The sequence below is a fragment of the Canis lupus genome, chromosome 1 (assembly GCF_011100685.1).
Source record: "Canis lupus familiaris isolate Mischka breed German Shepherd chromosome 1, alternate assembly UU_Cfam_GSD_1.0, whole genome shotgun sequence".
NCBI lineage: Eukaryota > Metazoa > Chordata > Mammalia > Carnivora > Canidae > Canis > Canis lupus.
In genome coordinates, this window is record NC_049222.1 from 74,045,287 (window position 1) to 74,061,492 (window position 16,206).

At 41.5% G+C, this 16,206-nt stretch overlaps 2 protein-coding genes and 1 long non-coding RNA gene across 15 annotated transcripts in view; 2 read left to right on the top strand and 1 right to left on the bottom strand.

Annotated features, from left to right (window-relative positions):
- TUT7 (terminal uridylyl transferase 7) overlaps positions 1-6,689 on the top strand; it is a 64,228-nt gene extending 57,539 nt beyond the window's left edge. For all 7 annotated transcript variants that reach the window (XM_038526905.1, XM_038526910.1, XM_038526909.1 and 4 more), the window contains one exon: positions 5,636-6,689. In XM_038526905.1, the coding sequence (XP_038382833.1) occupies positions 5,636-5,703 (68 nt within the window). In that variant the 3' untranslated portion in view covers positions 5,704-6,689. The remainder of the gene's footprint in view (positions 1-5,635) is intronic.
- Positions 6,690-9,409: 2,720 nt separating this feature from the next.
- LOC111096394 lies at positions 9,410-10,877 on the bottom strand. Of its 2 annotated transcripts, none has more exons than XR_005354039.1 (2): positions 10,486-10,877; positions 9,410-10,098 (listed from the first exon to the last, which is right to left on the bottom strand). It is a non-coding gene; the product is annotated as an uncharacterized LOC111096394 (long non-coding RNA). The 2 variants fall into 2 exon arrangements; XR_005354038.1 differs by lacking the exon at positions 10,486-10,877 and adding an exon at positions 10,312-10,403.
- The window catches only part of ISCA1 (iron-sulfur cluster assembly 1), a 58,233-nt gene continuing 52,562 nt past the window's right edge, over positions 10,536-16,206 (top strand). For 2 of the 6 annotated variants that reach the window (XM_038526935.1, XM_038526938.1), the window contains exon 1: positions 11,062-11,301. Coding sequence is in view for 1 of the 6 variants with exons in the window: in XM_038526940.1 (XP_038382868.1) it covers positions 10,646-10,726 (81 nt within the window). In the remaining 5 variants the exon portion in view is untranslated. Of the gene's footprint in view, positions 10,727-11,059; positions 11,302-16,206 lie in introns of those variants that run through there. The other 4 variants (XM_038526940.1, XM_038526924.1, XM_038526937.1 and 1 more) reach the window with 4 other exon arrangements.

Genomic DNA, 16,206 nt, shown 5'->3' on the forward strand with positions numbered 1-16,206 from the left:
CTTATCTGCAACAAAAATATTTATATAAATTGGATTTTTTAAAAAGATTTTATTTATTTATTAGAGAGAAAGAGCATAAGCCAGGGGAAGAGGGAGAGGGAGAAGCAGAGTCAGTGCTAAACAGGGAGCCCCATGTAGGGCTTGATCCCAGGACCCCAAGATCATGACCTGAGCCAAAGGCAGATGCTTAACTGACTGAGGCACCCAGGTGCCCCTATAAATTGAATTTCTTAAGCTTTGTATCAGTCTGTAAAAATTTCTTCTGAATTGAGTTTTTGTGTTAGAATATATAATTGATCAAAACAAATGTTATAGTTTTTAAAAATTGCCTTTTTTATGGGTGAAAAAATTTTTATGTTTACATACTAAAAATGACTGCCGTTTAATGAGATAGATGGGATTTTCCCCAGGCATTCATGTATTTTTGGATCAATACTACTTACTACAGGAATTAAACAGTATCCCTTACATTTTTACTCCAAATCTTTTTTGTCTTTATAGTTGGCAAACATCAAGAAAGCCCATTAGTGTTTATGATAGCATATTAAAAATAATAAATATACTTTCTTTGGGAATGGAAGTTGTATTACAACAGTGTCACTCTCAAAAAAAAAAAAAAAAAAAAAAAAAAACAGTGTCACTCAGTTATTGCCATTCCTTTTTAACTAAGTTACCAAAAATTACATAGTAATGTATCATCAGGAATTTTTTGTCATGATCATCAGCTATCAATGTAATTTTACAAAAGTTAAAAATTTGGAACTTTTATTAGAGGCATTGACATTTACCACAGACACCAGCATTTCATTTGCCTTCCTGTCTGCTCAGGTTTTTTCCCAGAGCCATGTACCACATTAAGATTGAGATGAGTAGGAGACATGCCAAGGAACACTGGCGTGCCTCCTGAGAACCAGCTAACAGCCTTAGCCACAGAGGCATTCTCGGAAAGAACCCAGGTAGACATGAGTCACTGCAGTTAAGTCCCCTTAAAGCTCCCTGCCTGCTCATCTTATTCAGTTGGCTCAGGAATACATGTACCCAAGTTTAAAGAGCACTGTTTATATCAAACACTCCCAGGCATATTTGCCTAGTTACTTCCTCAGGATAAATTCCTAAGCAGTAGAATGATAGCTGAAAAAAGTACACACCTTCTGGCAATGACACCAGTGACGCCAAAATGGATCATTGACCATCCTAGAGAGCCCCTGACTGCCTGTCCCCCAGACCCTCACTTCACGGGAATAGCCTTTTTGTCCATCAGCTTGTATTCTCCATTGAAGTCTCCTGTTTTTCACATGTTTTCATCTGTATTCATGTTCCTGTCATTGTATATTTTAATTAGGTAATTTGTCTTTGTTTATAGCCCTTTCCACATGGAAATCCATTCATGCTTTGTCATATGTGTTCTATCCTTCACCCTGATCACTCCTATTATTCCTTCAGCCTCATTTTTTATTTGATTTGCTCTATAGGAGTTGGTTGCTTGTTGGTTTTAGTAGTTTCATCTAGCCAACTTTTAGGTGATTTCAAGTCAGGCTTATAGAGCTATAAATTTCATGTTCTTCCCCCTCAGATTACATACAAGTTCATCCATGTTTTATTTCTAGTGGTTTTAGTATTTTTACATGCACATTGTTTTTTAAGATTTTATTTATTCAGGAGAGAGACACAGAGAGGCAGAGACACAGGCAGAGGGAAAAGCAGGCTCCCTGCAGGGAGCCCGATGTGGGACTTGATCCCAGGACTCCAGGATCACACCCGGAGCCAAAGGCAGATGCTCAACCCTTGAGCCATCCAGGTGCCCCTACATGCACATTTTTATATGAAATTTCTTCAGGTATGATGAGATTTGTTTTTTGTTGTTGTTTTTTGTTTTTTACATATGGGATGTAGTAATAAGACTATTAGTACTATTCTTAGAAAAAAGTGGTCTCCTAACGTTTTGGGGAAAATATAAAGATACAAATATAACTCATCTCCCAGAGAATTGACCTTATTTTACTTCACATTTTCAATCTTTTTTCAATAAAAGATCATTAAGATGGTCGAAGTACCCTTTGACTACCATCCCAGACCCACTCCATTCTTCATGTCCCCTTCTACCCCAGAGGCATCAGTTATTAAGAGTTCAGATGTTCTCCAAGTTTAAACTTATGTATGTATCCTTTAACATCTATGGCCTTGGTGAATTTTTTAATTTAAATGGTGTATACTGTATAATAATGTTTTGTACTCTCCTTTTCCATATCAATTTAATGAAGTGATTTTGAAATTTATATATATTGCTGTATATAGTGTGAGTTTTATTTTCTTTCCAGTATTCCATGTATGAATATAGGATGTATTATCCATTACCTAGCACATGAGCATTTGGATTGCATTTGGGTTCTTGCCATTATAAACAGTGCTGTAGTGAACATTCTTGTCTGAGTCTCCTTCAGCAAGTATGAGATATTCTGTATAGCTTGTGTGTCTAGAGAGCAGACTGTTAAGTCATAGCCTATGTGCATTTTCACCTTAGTTAAATATTATCAGGTTATTAGTTGAAATAATTGCCACTCCCACCAGCAGTGTTTATTTTCACAAATCTAATGGGTGAAAAATATTTTGGTGTTGTTCTAATGTATATTTTCTTGACTGGTGATGCTATTTATGTTTATTAGCCAATTAGAGTTATTCTTCTTAAATTCTCTGTTCCTATCATTGCCCCTTTTTATATGTTTGTTGACCAATTGGAGTTCTGTGAAATCCCTGTTCCTATCGTTTGCCTATTTTCCTGTTACTTTATTATTTCCTTATTAATTTGTTAAATATTCATTTATTCTGAATACTGCTCCTTTACATACATTCCAGATATCTTCCTCCAATTTATTTTGTTTTTCAACTTGTGTCTGTTGCCACTCCAAAGTTTTAAATTTTGAGATAATCATTGATGGATTTTTCCATAGTTAGTTTTCATGTTCATGTAGCTCAATGATTTTAAGGTCATCTTTAAGAAAATACTCCCTGAGAGATGCCTGGGTAGCTCAATGGTTGAGCATCTGCCTTCAGCTCAGGGTGTGATCCCGGGGTCCCATATCAGGCTCCCCGTGGGGAGTCTGCTTCTCCCTCTGCCTATGTCTCTGCCTCTCTGTGTCTCTCATGAATAAATACATAAAATCTTTATAAAAAAATTCTTCCCTGAGTTTCATAAACATATCCATCTATAATATCTTCTAATAGTTCTAAAATTTTATTTTTTCTGTTTGGATCTTTAACCCATCTGGATTGTGTGTAAAGTATGAGGTATAGTAAGCTAAATTTGTTGTCCCTTGAATGAAAAGTCTATCCTTGACACTTTGGGCAATTCAGAATATCAAGGATTTGTTGTCTATAGACCAGTCAATGCTCTAGAGTTAAATACCACAGGAGAGTGCTTTGCTTCTTGGTGATATCACTCATTTTTCACTGTGAGTTGACTGTCTGGATGCTCTGCTTTGAAAAGTTTGCTTCTGGAGGGCATAAGTTTCAATTTGCATACTTAATATGTTTGCTTTAGTCAATGTAGATAAGCAAAATGAATAAAATAAAATTTATGCTTCATTCTAGAGCATAATTACTATTTAGGTTTGGGAAATAAAGTCTTCCCATGTTTTCACATCAATGTACTAATAACAGCTAACATTTATTGAGTACTTTCCTATGTGCCAGGTACTGTTCAGTTGTTTTACCTGTATCAATTTATTTAATCTTCAGAATAGCTCCAAGGAGGTAGGTATAATGGCCCTTTTTTTTTTTAAAGATTTTATTTATTTATTCATGAGAGAGACGGTGGAGGGCACAGGCAGAGGGAGAAGCAGGCTTCATGCAGGGAGCACGACCTGGGACTCAATCCCGGGTCTCCAGGATCACGCCCTGGGCCGAAGGCAGCGCTAAACCGCTGAGCCACCTGGGCTTCCCTAATGGCCGACATTTTGCAGATAAGGAAAATGAGGCACCAAACATTTGATTGATGGGTTTTTTGTTTGGTTTTAATTTTTAGTGGGTTTTGTGTGTGGTCTTTTTTTTTTTAAGTAGGCTCCATGCCTAGTGTGAAGCCCAATGCAGGACTTAACTCACAACCCTGAGATCAAGACCTAAACCGAAATCAAGAGTGAGACACTTAACCAACTGAGCCACCCAGGCATCCCTTTTAGTTTTTTGTTTGTTTGTTTGTTTTAATTTTTATTTATTTATGATAGTCACACAGAGAGAGAGAGAGAGGCAGAGACACAGGCAGAGGGAGAAGCAGGCTCCATGCACCGGGAGCCCGACGTGGGATTCGATCCCGGGTCTCCAGGATCGCACCCTGGGCCAAAGGCAGGCGCCAAACCGCTGCGCCACCCAGGGATCCCCTAATTTTTAGTTTTTATGAAAATACTATTCATGTGGTTTTATAACCTTTTGACATTATCATCCGTCTTTGCAAACCTAGTATTCCATTATGTCCATCATATATTCAGTCATATCACAAGTTTTGGACACATAAGTTATTGGCATACTTTTATAAGATTTCTATGATTATTCAGTTAGCAAAATTCCAACTCACCTCTCTTGTCCTTCTGATCTTTCAATTTGGTAATCAAAAGTTGTTTTAATTTGCATTTCTTTGATTACTCACTGATGCTTAATGTTTTTTATATATACTCATATACTTTTTCCCTTTTCCATATATTGCTTTTTATCTCCCCAGCTATATATTAGTGTTCCTCTTTCCCCTGTTGACTTGCTTGAGTACTGAGCATACCAAGCCTTTCTCATAGGTGAAGGTGGTATGCTTAGGAAACCTCCTGACCCCAAAATTATATAAATATTCGCTACTCCTTATATTCTGATGCTCTTATATTTAATTCGGTAATTCACTTGGAATTGGGATGGAGAGGAAGGATATGTTGTGGGAAAGAAAACTCTCCCCTCCCTCCCAAAATGACTTCTTTGACATGGTACCAGCTATTGAACAATCCATACTTCACCTCATTGGTTAGAAATGCAACGTTTGTTATATACTCCTTTCTTAAATGTAATCACTTAAGAATTTCTGTTTTTCTTGTTTCATTGATCTATTTGCTTACACTCCAGAACAAAACTTATTAACTCTTCTGTAGTATGGTTTTAATTAGTAATCCACATTTCTGTCCTTTACCTGTAAATACAATAAATTTCCTTTTTTTTTCTAAGTTATTGCTAGAATGTCACCACTCACGGGTTCATATCTGCAAAGTAATGATGCAAGATATTTCTTTCTAACCAAAGAATTTGTTGCAATCTGTTCTGTGTGGTTGTAAATGAAGGCACTGATCTATGCAAAGTGGAGGTTTGAAAAGTCCACCTGGCCCTCTGAACCAACATGGAAGTAGTGAACATGCTAGTGTATTAGAATGATGTCACTCTAGCAACTTGCTTGCATTTAGAAAGAATTTTGACTAGGTTTGTGTTTAATAGATCATGTTCCATACATACCTTTTTTATATCTAGCCTGCTTACTCAATTCACAATAAGTGACCAATCCCAGTGGGAAAAGTTTCTGTAAATAATTAATAAGTAGTAATTTTATGGCTTTTTGATAAAGTAAGGCTTGTTTTATTTATGTTGGGTTTTGTTTTTTCCCCCCCTCTAGGTAGCCTTTCCAGTAAATATATGACTCAGGGAAAAGCCTCAGCGAAGAGGACCCAGCAGGAATCATGAGGGAAGGAAAAAATGCAGCACTCTAAATGGCCACTCAGGCATTCCCATTCACTTTGAAATTAGGTTCATTTCACAGGACACAGCAGCTTAGATCAGGCTTCAACTTAACATTTAAGGGAAATGTCAGATTTTTTTAAACTTAATGAAATTGTTAATGAGGAAAAAAATTAATATAGTCTCACCTACCACAAATCCCCATAGATGTAAGATTTTAAGAGAAAGCCATGATGTATTTATTTAAGCCAGGTTTTTTTTTTTTTAAGCCAGATTTAAAAAAAAAAAAAAATGGGTAACTGTGGGCCAGTATTCAGAGAATACAATTTCATGGTTTTTAATTCTTTCAAAGCACACTAAAAGTGATGTGCTGATAAACCCTGAGTAAATTAACCCTTTTTTTCACCTATAAATCCCTTTTTTGTTTCGAAGAGGGGAAATTATATTTATTGTTGTTTACTGAATCCTTGTGTGAAAGCATATCAAATATGTGTGAACTGCTACTACTGTATTTACGATTTACAAACCTTATTTTATTGGTATTTGTAGAAGTGACAATGAGAACTTGAGTACCTATTTATGCGAGCCTTCTGTGAGTCAGCAGCGCCACTGAGGGGCTCTGGGGTTTTTTCCCTCTCCGATTTTAAGAAAGTTGACATAGAATTACTATGCTCATAAAAATGAAGTAAGGAAAACAAGTAGTCCTGCTTGCTGCTAAAAACATTTTCAAAGGAAAAATGACAAAAGAGAAGTGCTTTTTACTTTTTATGATACTCAGAAATTAGAGTGGAGAACTTTTAAAAATCCCTGAGGATTAAAGAGGCCATCTCCACCAATCAATCACAAGTTTGGTTGGTGTCCTTTTCCGTCTGACTGGAACCCTCCTGGAACTGTTTCTCTAACTCCACAAGCCCTCCAGAAGTAGTATGTGGTCAGAACTATGCCTCGGTTTATTTATCATTTTGAAATAAAATCAAAATTTCAACCTGTAATTTTATCCACATTACTTTCTAGTGAGAGTCCTAAATTTCATAAGGAAACCAGATGGGAGTGAGTACAGATCTGCTCCTCTTTATCTCTTGCTCCCTATACTTGTGCTCAAGCAATCTACTGTTTGTTGACCCCACTGTGTGCCAAGCACTGGGAATGCCCACAGGAGAGGCACAGACTTGGCAGGATGAAGACAGCGAAGGATGGGGAGGGTGTTTGCTGGGCAAGCGTTCCCAGTTAGAAGAGTCCTTCCTTTCACCCACTTACAGACATGCTCCAGTTAAAGAAGAATCCTATCAAAATTACCTACAGAATTTGGGAAGTTGTGATAGAAGAGATTAGTTCCTTACTCATTTTGAATGAACCCAAAGTCCAGAATTAATCTCGTGAATTATGTACCCTGGGCAGAAGCTTGCTTTTCTGATTTCTCCTGCCTTCAGCATGAAAATGAGCTTGACTTGGCACACAATTCTTGTCACACTTTCTTTGGAAAGCCTATTTATTAATACTGTCTTCTGGCATACTAGTAGAAATCGGAAGCCAGCCTAATTTTTGTTCCTTTGTAGGTTTTATTTTTATGGTTGGGTGCTTCAGTGTTTATTTGTCCCTATAAGTTTTATGTTAGTCACTTTTGTCTAAAACAAAAAGCGAATCCCATGTATCTCCCTAGTCCAGTTTGGTTTTTTTGGTGGTTGGTTTTTTTCAACTTGGGAAGGTATGTTCTTAATTTTTTTTCTCAGAAAACTTTTTTCCTTTTTCAGTATTTCTTTATTATTCTTTTCCTTCATGCCAGGAAAACTTAATCTCTACATGACTGGCCGGATTTGGTGTTCATTCTGCTGTTTGCTCTCACATGAATTTTGTCATTTCACTTCTAATCATCCTCACTTAACTCCGCCACCTTCCCTTTTCCTCTCATTCAAGTTTATTATCTTCCTTTTTATGGAAACCATGAAGAATGTTTAAAAGCTTCCTACATTTTATTCTCATTCCTGTGTTAGATTTCAGTCCCTCACACTGGCCCAATGGGACAGTGACCAGTATTTACCAGGCCTGGAGAATGGATGGCGCCAGTCACAGTCCCTTCCCCAGCTAGGGGACAGGTGCATCTGCTCCATGCTGAGGCCTGCTCCCAGGGCATAGTTATCATTCGAATGCAGCTGGCCTGTCCCTCCACAAATTTCACAAATGCTCCACTAGCATGATTTCCTTTCTTCTTTCTCTCGAGTAAACAAGAAAATGAAATCTATTTTTACAGCCCCAGTCCACACTTTCTAATCCCTTGCTCAGTGGGTACTGTTATCAACAATCTGCACACAGAGATGTTACTAAAATGTTCTGACATCACTTCAGTTTACTTTTCATTTTCAAATGTGTTTCACAAATGATTCTATTTAATATTAAAAAAAAAAAAGTTTCCTAAGTGGAAAAAAAAAATCCTGGGTAGATAGGTCGATAGAGTTCATAGCAAAAAGAAAAAAAAAAAAACTGTGGAAAGCAATCAATTCAACAAAGTCCCATAAAACTGTAAAGATGTGCTCAGTATTTTTTTCTTCAAAAGCAGGTATGTTTAGACAACAGACAAGAATTTAGCATGCTTCCCTGGGTGGAATTCTAGACTTAATTAGGGTCTGGGTCTGCTGGTTTTCCAGCTGAGAGTGTGACAATCCCCCCTAACATCATGGCAGTTCAATTTCCTTGCCTATAAAAATAGAAGTCACACCTGCCCTTTCACAGAGAAGTGAGGCCTTAATAGGAAAAACACTTTTTGAAATGTCTAAAACTCTTGAAACTAAGGCCCAAAGTGCACCATTGAACATTTTCCCATATAAAGTTTTTAACCTATTGGTGGAAATCTAAAAGTGGTTGCCAACTCCATCTATAGTTACCATACCCTCCTCATGACACCCCAGGACAGCTGCTGCCCTGAGATAAGGGAGCCCACATATTTCTTAATATAGTCTTGAAAACCTTCTTTTAATGCCAGTTTATCTGAGGAAGCTGCAGCAGTTCAAATAACATTAGGTATGCCTGACCCCACTAACAAGTAGATTATGTGACTTACCACTCACATGCAAAACAGCCAACCAAGTTAAAAACTGAGTAGTGTGTATTAAATAGATGAAAGATTTAAACATACATGGGGATCCTAAATCCAAATTTAGTACTAGATTTTTAAAATCTTTTTCTAATGCATTATCCTAAAAGGCCGGAGTTTATGCATCATTTTTAAACTAGCCATCCTACTTAAACTAGCTCCTGCCTACTCAGCCTAAAATTGTGAGGCTACTATGAGACCGTGTGCCCAAGGGTGCTTTTGAAACCTATAAAATGCTACACAACTACCTTATGGTATTTCAACAAGAATGATACATGGCATCTTTTTTTTTTTAACATTTTATTAACACATTTTATTTTTTGAAGCAGCTTTTGGTTCACAACAAAACTGAATGGAGAGTGCAGAGTTTGAACATACCCGTCTGCCCCCCGCCCCCTCCCCGGCCCATTTGAGCCCAAATCCTCCACCATCGACAGCCTGCACCAGTGCGGGGTTATTTGTTACAACTGAGGAACCTATGTGGACACAACATTATCACCCAAAGTCCATTGTTTACATTAGGATGCATTCTTGGTCTGATATGTTCTATGGGTTTGGCCAAACGTATAACGGCATGTCTATCCACCATTGTATCAGTTTCACAATAGATGACCTCTTTAAATATCCACGAAAAACTAGCAACGTTTATTGAGTTGCTGGTACACCCTTCCAAGGGCCTTTCATTTCATCTTCACCGCGTCTGTAGGAAGGGCATGAGAAGTAAAACACCTGCGCCAAATCACCCACCCAGCTCGTCAGGTGAAGCCAAGACACTCCCAACATATTCCCATCCCCTAACCTCACCGTTTGCTAACAAACGGTGAGGCAAAGAGGACCGTTCTCTTACCGTCATGCAGTCGTATTTCAGTAACGGAGATAGAACTACTTAAGGGGATTTTGAATCATCCAATCCTGTAGGCTTTAGGGGGGTGAAAGCTAAACTGGGCTCTAAAAACACACTTCACTGATTAGTTCTTTCCACGCCGCAACACTGAGCAAGAAGCTCTCCTCCCCAGCACCACCCCCGCCGCACCTCCTTTCCCCCTACAAGCGCGGCCACGAGAAAAGCCCCGCCCTCCTGTTCTGCTCCCGAGTCCTGTCTAGACCTCTCCTCCGTTCCTGGGCTCTCCACTTACCAGGCGTCCTCCGTGTACCTGGTGTCATGCAGAATTAAGAGGCAGAAGCCCTGGCGCGGCCACCAGGCCGGACAAACAACAGGTGTCCACCACGCTCATTCAGTGGTTCTCGCCTGAGAGCTGCGGAGCGGCCCGATCACACCCTCGGGCTGGGCTGGGTTCCCCGTCCGCGGGCACCTAGAAGCCAAAGTTACAGGAGCACCGTCCTCCAGCAGCCCCTGCAGCACGGCCCTGGAGGAGGGGGTGGCTGGGCCGCTGGCTTCCCGCCTCGGCCGTGATTCTGTGCTCGGAAGCGCTGCCCAGCGGGACCAAAGGGAAGACAAACGCGAGTCCCCAGGCCTCGGAGAGCACGGCTCTCGTGCCCGGCGTCCTGAAGCAGTGACGCCGCACCTTGCCCGGGGGCAGTCACTCCACAGGCCCAAAGCCCACTCCCCCCGCCGCGCCGAGGCGGACCCGGCGCAGACCCCTGGCCCGTCGCCCCCGCCCTCCCGCCCCCGGCCCGTGCGGCCCCCCGTCACGTGCCCACGGCCCAGAGCCGCGCCCCGCCCTCCGCCTGTCACTCACGCGGCCCGCCCAATGGCGGCGGCGGGGCGGGCCCGCGCGGGGCGGGACTTGCGGCGCCGTGCGCCGGAGCCTGTGGCGTCAATGCGGCCGCCGTGTCCATGGAGAGAGGCTGAGGTGGCCGAGCTCCCGTCCGAGGTACCCGGGCGCCGGGACAGCGACGATGTCGGCTTCGTTAGTCCGGGCCACTGTCCGGGCTGTGAGCAAGAGGAAGCTGCAGCCCACCCGGGCCGCCCTCACCCTGGTGAGTGGCCGGGGCGCGCGGTCGGACGGGTGACATTGGTTCACCTCGGCCCCCGCGAGGAGGTCACGGCGGCAGGGCGCCCGGCCCGCTCCGCGGCCGCCGCCTCGCCGCCCTGCTCTCCTCTCCCCGGCTTGCAGAGGTAAACAAGCCCGGGCGGGGCCGCTCCGCGGGAGCCGGGCGCCCGGGGAACTACGTTTCCCAACAGGCCGCGCGCCGCCGCGTGCGTGGGGTGGGGGGCGCCGCGTGTGCGTGAGTGCCCGGCCGGCGAGGCGGCCGCCGCGAACCCTGGGGCGCCGGCGTTGGGGGCCGGGGTTGGGGGCCGGGCCCCTCCCTCGGGGGGGCGCCGGGAGGGCGGGAGCTCGCCGGGGGACGACGGGAGAGCGCAGCTTCCTCAGAGCCCACCCCTCGCGGAGATCAAGGCTGTGGCGCACAAAGGCTTCCTCCCTGGGGTCGGGGAGGGGAGGCGTTTTGAAACCCCCTCTGCCCCTCCGGCGGGTCTCGGCCCTGGGCGGCTCTCACAAAGGACAGAGAAGGATAAAAATCTCTACCCTGAGCGAGCCTTGGACGTTCTCCAGGTGAAAGGTCGAGCGCGCTGGGAGGGCCCGAGTCCGCACCGCAGATGGCATCCCTGGTGCGCCGCGCAGTTGTTTTTCTCTTTTTAACACAAGGAAAGCTCACGTAACGTGAAATTGACCACCTCGAAATGTCCCATTCCGTGGCATTTAAGTACATTCCCAGTGCCTGTGCAGCCATCACCTTTATCTAATTTCAAGACATTTCACCCCAAGAAAACTCAGCATCTCTTAGGCAGCTGCTTGTTTTTGCCATCTTGAAAGAGTTGGGATTTCATAGGGAAGCTTATGATTAGTTCAACATTCTCGGTTAAGGAGAAGCCTTTGTGCAAGTATTGAGCACCTAGAGAGTGGGAGAGTACAGTGGATCTCGGATTCAGTGCTGTAGGAAAGCCGTTGTCAGAAAGTTAGTTGTAGCACAATAGAAGGAAGTGGTGATCAGGTGGGAGAATTCGTTTTTATAATGGATCAGTGTTCTCAGCCTGTGCAGAGGTTATCCTCGTTATTCTGAATTACTATTCTCTGTACCACCAAGCCTGCTTTCAAGTCTGGAATACAACATCACACTTGATCTTAGCCAAAAGGCCGAGAAGCGATGGAATACAACATCAGATCTTAGAATTCTCCAAGGTCTTGAAATCACAAGAACTAAAGGGCACGAATCATACTTTGTATCTTGCGGTCTCAGTTAAAAAAAAAAAAAAAAAAAAAAATTCGGAACTGAAAAGAATTCTACCACTGGTGATGGTAGAGCCAGGAAGAGGAGGTACAGAGATACTTTTTTTTTTTTGCCTTTGTCCAACATTTAGCATGTCACCTTCTTGTTCAAAATCTCTGAGTCATTCCCTTCCTCTCCATTCCTCGTCATTCAGCTGACATTTAAGACCTGCTGTGTTTCAGGGCAAGAAATAAATGAGTTACAGAGTTCCCACTCTCCAGGGACAGGGATGTGGGCCAGGCGTTTGCCACCCCTAGAATTACTAGGGATAATAACACAGCTCGTATATTCTCAGACCTGCACTCTCTACCCTTGCTCCTGCTTCATGACTGTTGTTACCCTGCTAGTTCTGCTAGCAGGATTGTGTCAGTTCTTTATCCTGTCAATTCTTAGTTCACAAGTGCTCCGTGTTGCCTTTCTGATTAACTTGCCAAAGTCCATTGTCTGAATATAGCCTGTTTAACTGGCTAACTTTAGAAGTTCCTTTCCCCGTAGTCTTAGCTGGTGCCAAGAAAAACGCAAGTCCTTGCTGCTTTTCACCAGTGGCCTGCAAGCAGGCTTGCAGTCATTTTAATCCTAGCATATGTTCCCTAGTCTTAGGACACTTTGGCATGCAATGAATTGCTGTCTCTTCTTGGTTTTTGAGTGTTTTTGCAAACATCTTAAATCCCAGCATGTTCTGTTGAGTGCAAAAGCAGGGAGGTGATCAAGGGGCTAATGAGTGAATACAGATGAAGGCAAATGAAACCAGAGAGGATTCAATAAAATGGGTAGGAAGAGATCAGTGTTATCCAGATACATAAACTTCGCATCAGGAATTTGACATGGTGAAAATTCGTCAGTGCTGTACCTGTGGAGCCTACCACAGGTCGTCAACAGGCTAGGAAAAGGAATTGGATGAAATGAAAACATGGTTCCCATGCTGTCAACCCCCACGTATCCACATTAACTGATGTTAATCCAGGAGAGGAGAGGACTGATGGTTTGCTAGAACAGAAGGCTTAGTCTGGTGACAGGCTGCCCTTAACACTTTTATGCAACCAGAGATGGTTCCTTGATTGTTTTAAGACTACCTCAACACATCAAAGTGAGTTCCTTTGGACACCTGCAGAGAACCTCCAAAGATGATGCTGTTCCTACTCTACCCAGGAATTGACAAGTGACATTGAATTTGTAGGAGCCAGAGTAAAATATGTTGAAAGAGTCTGAAGATTTAACACTGCCCTACTGGCAGAGGCTTTTATTTCCATCATTCTACAAATTAGAATTAGTGCAACTGTAATTTAGGATTAGGGACATACCTACAGCTGTGCATAAAGCACAAAGAGAATGATGGTACATAGCATCATTCTTCATGCACAGAGAGAAGCTAATTCATTATGTGTAGTGGATGACTTAGGACTTAACTTTCTAGTGGCACCTGGTTGAGGAGGACTAGGAAATAATACGTTATTTGAGCCCCAATAAGGAGCTATTAATTCATTGAAGGAGAAGTACCAGAAGTCCTTAGGAACAATGACCTAGCAGGAATTTGTATATTTAGGCAATTTAGGGGTATTCTCTAGGAAACAATTGGAAATACCCTAAATGTGTAACAGTGAGAGAGGTTAAATAGAGTAGATCCAGTTGGTGAGTACATCCACTTGGTGAACTATTATGTAATCACTGTAAATAATGCTCTTTTTTTAAAGTTAAGGAGTCATAACTCTTCATTCTTCATAACTATCCTGTGCCAATTATGTAATCTTTAATACCTAAATCACAGAATTGTAAGAATAAGATGATGCGTATAAACCATTAAGCAACCTGGGAGGTACTCAGTAAATGGTTAATATATGTTTATTACTATGTATTATGTGGAAAACATGTTAAACTGTTTAAAACATAGGCTACAAAGCATACACAGATTAATAGGAAAAGACAAAAGGAAAAACACCATAATGCTGTCCATTGCTGTTAAAGAATGAGTTAATATATACTGTACTTTGTTCATTGGCTATCTACTATCTTTTAATCATTAAAATGCCACATTTATCATGAAGATTGATTGTAGTTGTTGACACTTGCTTAGTATACATAATTACGGAGTTACTCTGATTTTAATTTTGTTTTCTTGAACAGCAAACTATTAAAATTGTCTTGGGAGTTACTTAAGGATATAGAGTTGAGGATGAAAAGTTTCTACTGGGGATCCCTGGGTGGCGCAGTGGTTTAGCTCCTGCCTTTGGCCCAGGGCACGATCCTGGAGTCCCGGGATCCAGTCCCACGTCGGGCTCTCGGCATGGAGCCTGCTTCTCCCTCTGCCTGTGTCTCTGCCTCTCTCTCTCTCTCTCTCTGTCTATCATAAATAAATAAATAAATCTTTAAAAAAAAAAAGAAAAGAAAAGTTTCTACTGTAAAAAGACTAAATCCTTTGCTGTTTTTAAGGGCCTTTGGTCTTGTTCTGTTATATACTTATGTGTAGATTAAAAACCATCATTACATTTTCATTGAGTTTCAGGAATCTTAAGTTTTAACTTAATTGGCCAAATCTCAGGTGAATAAATCATTAGTTACACATAAATTTCTTAGAAAAGTATAGGTGTCCCAGTTGTTTGGGGGGAGTACACGGAAATTGGAAGGCTACCAGGCCTGCAGCATGTTTAGTTGTAATGTTCTCAGGACTCTTTGCCAGATTGAGTGTACTTCAAAGTTGCCAGAGTATGCAAACAGATATAGAGCCCGGTAGGGTCCTCAGCTTCCTGCCTGGTCCTGAGATACAGAAAGTACTTTTTGTAGCTAACTTTTTTTTAAGTGCCACGTGTTCCCTTTTAGTCATTTCTGACTTGTTCTGAAAATCAAATTCCTCACTTGGAAAGTTGTAAGATCCATATCTTTCCCCTTAAGTAACTGCTCAACTAGGTTGCCATTATTAATAATACTCCTCTCAATGGAGTATGTTTGGTTTTGACCTGACACAGGAATATTAAGAAAGACTCATTCTAAAAAAAAAAAAAAAAGACTCATTCTTGTTCCTATCATGACCATTCCCAAGCACACAGGTTGAAGTCAGCCACTTTGGAATTGAATTGGTTTTGTTTACACTGTGTAAGTGTTTCCTACTAAGAGTTGAGAAAAGAGGAAAATACATTATCTTGTAAAATCAAATTAGGTAAGGTAACTGAATATTCAGTTACCTAAGGTAAAAACATTGGGCTATTGACAGAGAGTAGTGTGTACACCCTGTCCGCCTTGTTTTGGTCATGCAGCAATGAACCCTTCTCACCTTTGACTCCCCAGCATTACATGACAAGTACTTGGAATAAATATTTTCCCATGGCTGTGCCTTTTTTTTTTTTTTTTTTTTTTTTTTTAACTTCTGGGAAATCCTTTGCTCTTTGACGGTAATTAGATTAATTTCTTTGGTACTCATTATGGGGAAATAAGACCATGAAAATAACAGAAGCTAGTTTTTACTACAGTTGTTTAGAGGGTAAATGAATATTTTTAACCCCCTTTTTTTTGTCAGAAATATTTCTGTAAGTATTTGAGGTTGACATGGCTGTGATCTCAAAAGAAAAAAAAAAAAACCCACCATAATTCTGTTCTTCTCTGTTTCCTTCTTCCTCCCGCAGCATACTGTTCCCTGTTGTCCACTATTGTCACACTGGTTGGCTCCTGTTCTGGTAGAATGAATGGTGGGAAAAGGGCTTTAACCACCTACTGGTGGTGATAATTTTAACCTTTTTCTTTTTAAACATGGATACAAAATATATATGTGCACACTTACTGTATATAAATAATTGAAGTCAGAATTTCACTGAACATACCTCTTTATTAAATGTAATGCATTGTTTTCCCTTCTGGTTTATGTTTTTAAAAAATTCTAGTTTCAACCTTCTAAATTGGTTTCATGGCTTTTCAAATTGGCTCCAGATTCTTCTTCAACATCCTCATCTGACCAAGTGCCCACTGGACAGGCCAGAGGAGCACACTTTGGGGCCATTCTCTGTCTGCTCCCTCAGCATAGGCTCGGGTTTGGGCTACAGTTACTTCCAAGCCATAGGTCATGATATCCAGTCTCTGGGATTTCATAAACTAATACAATACCAGTACAAAAACTGGAGAACTGCACAGCAGTACCGGCTAAGAAGCTGAAAACAAAGTAGGAAGGACCTGATCTCTTCACTAATATACTGTCATCATTATGA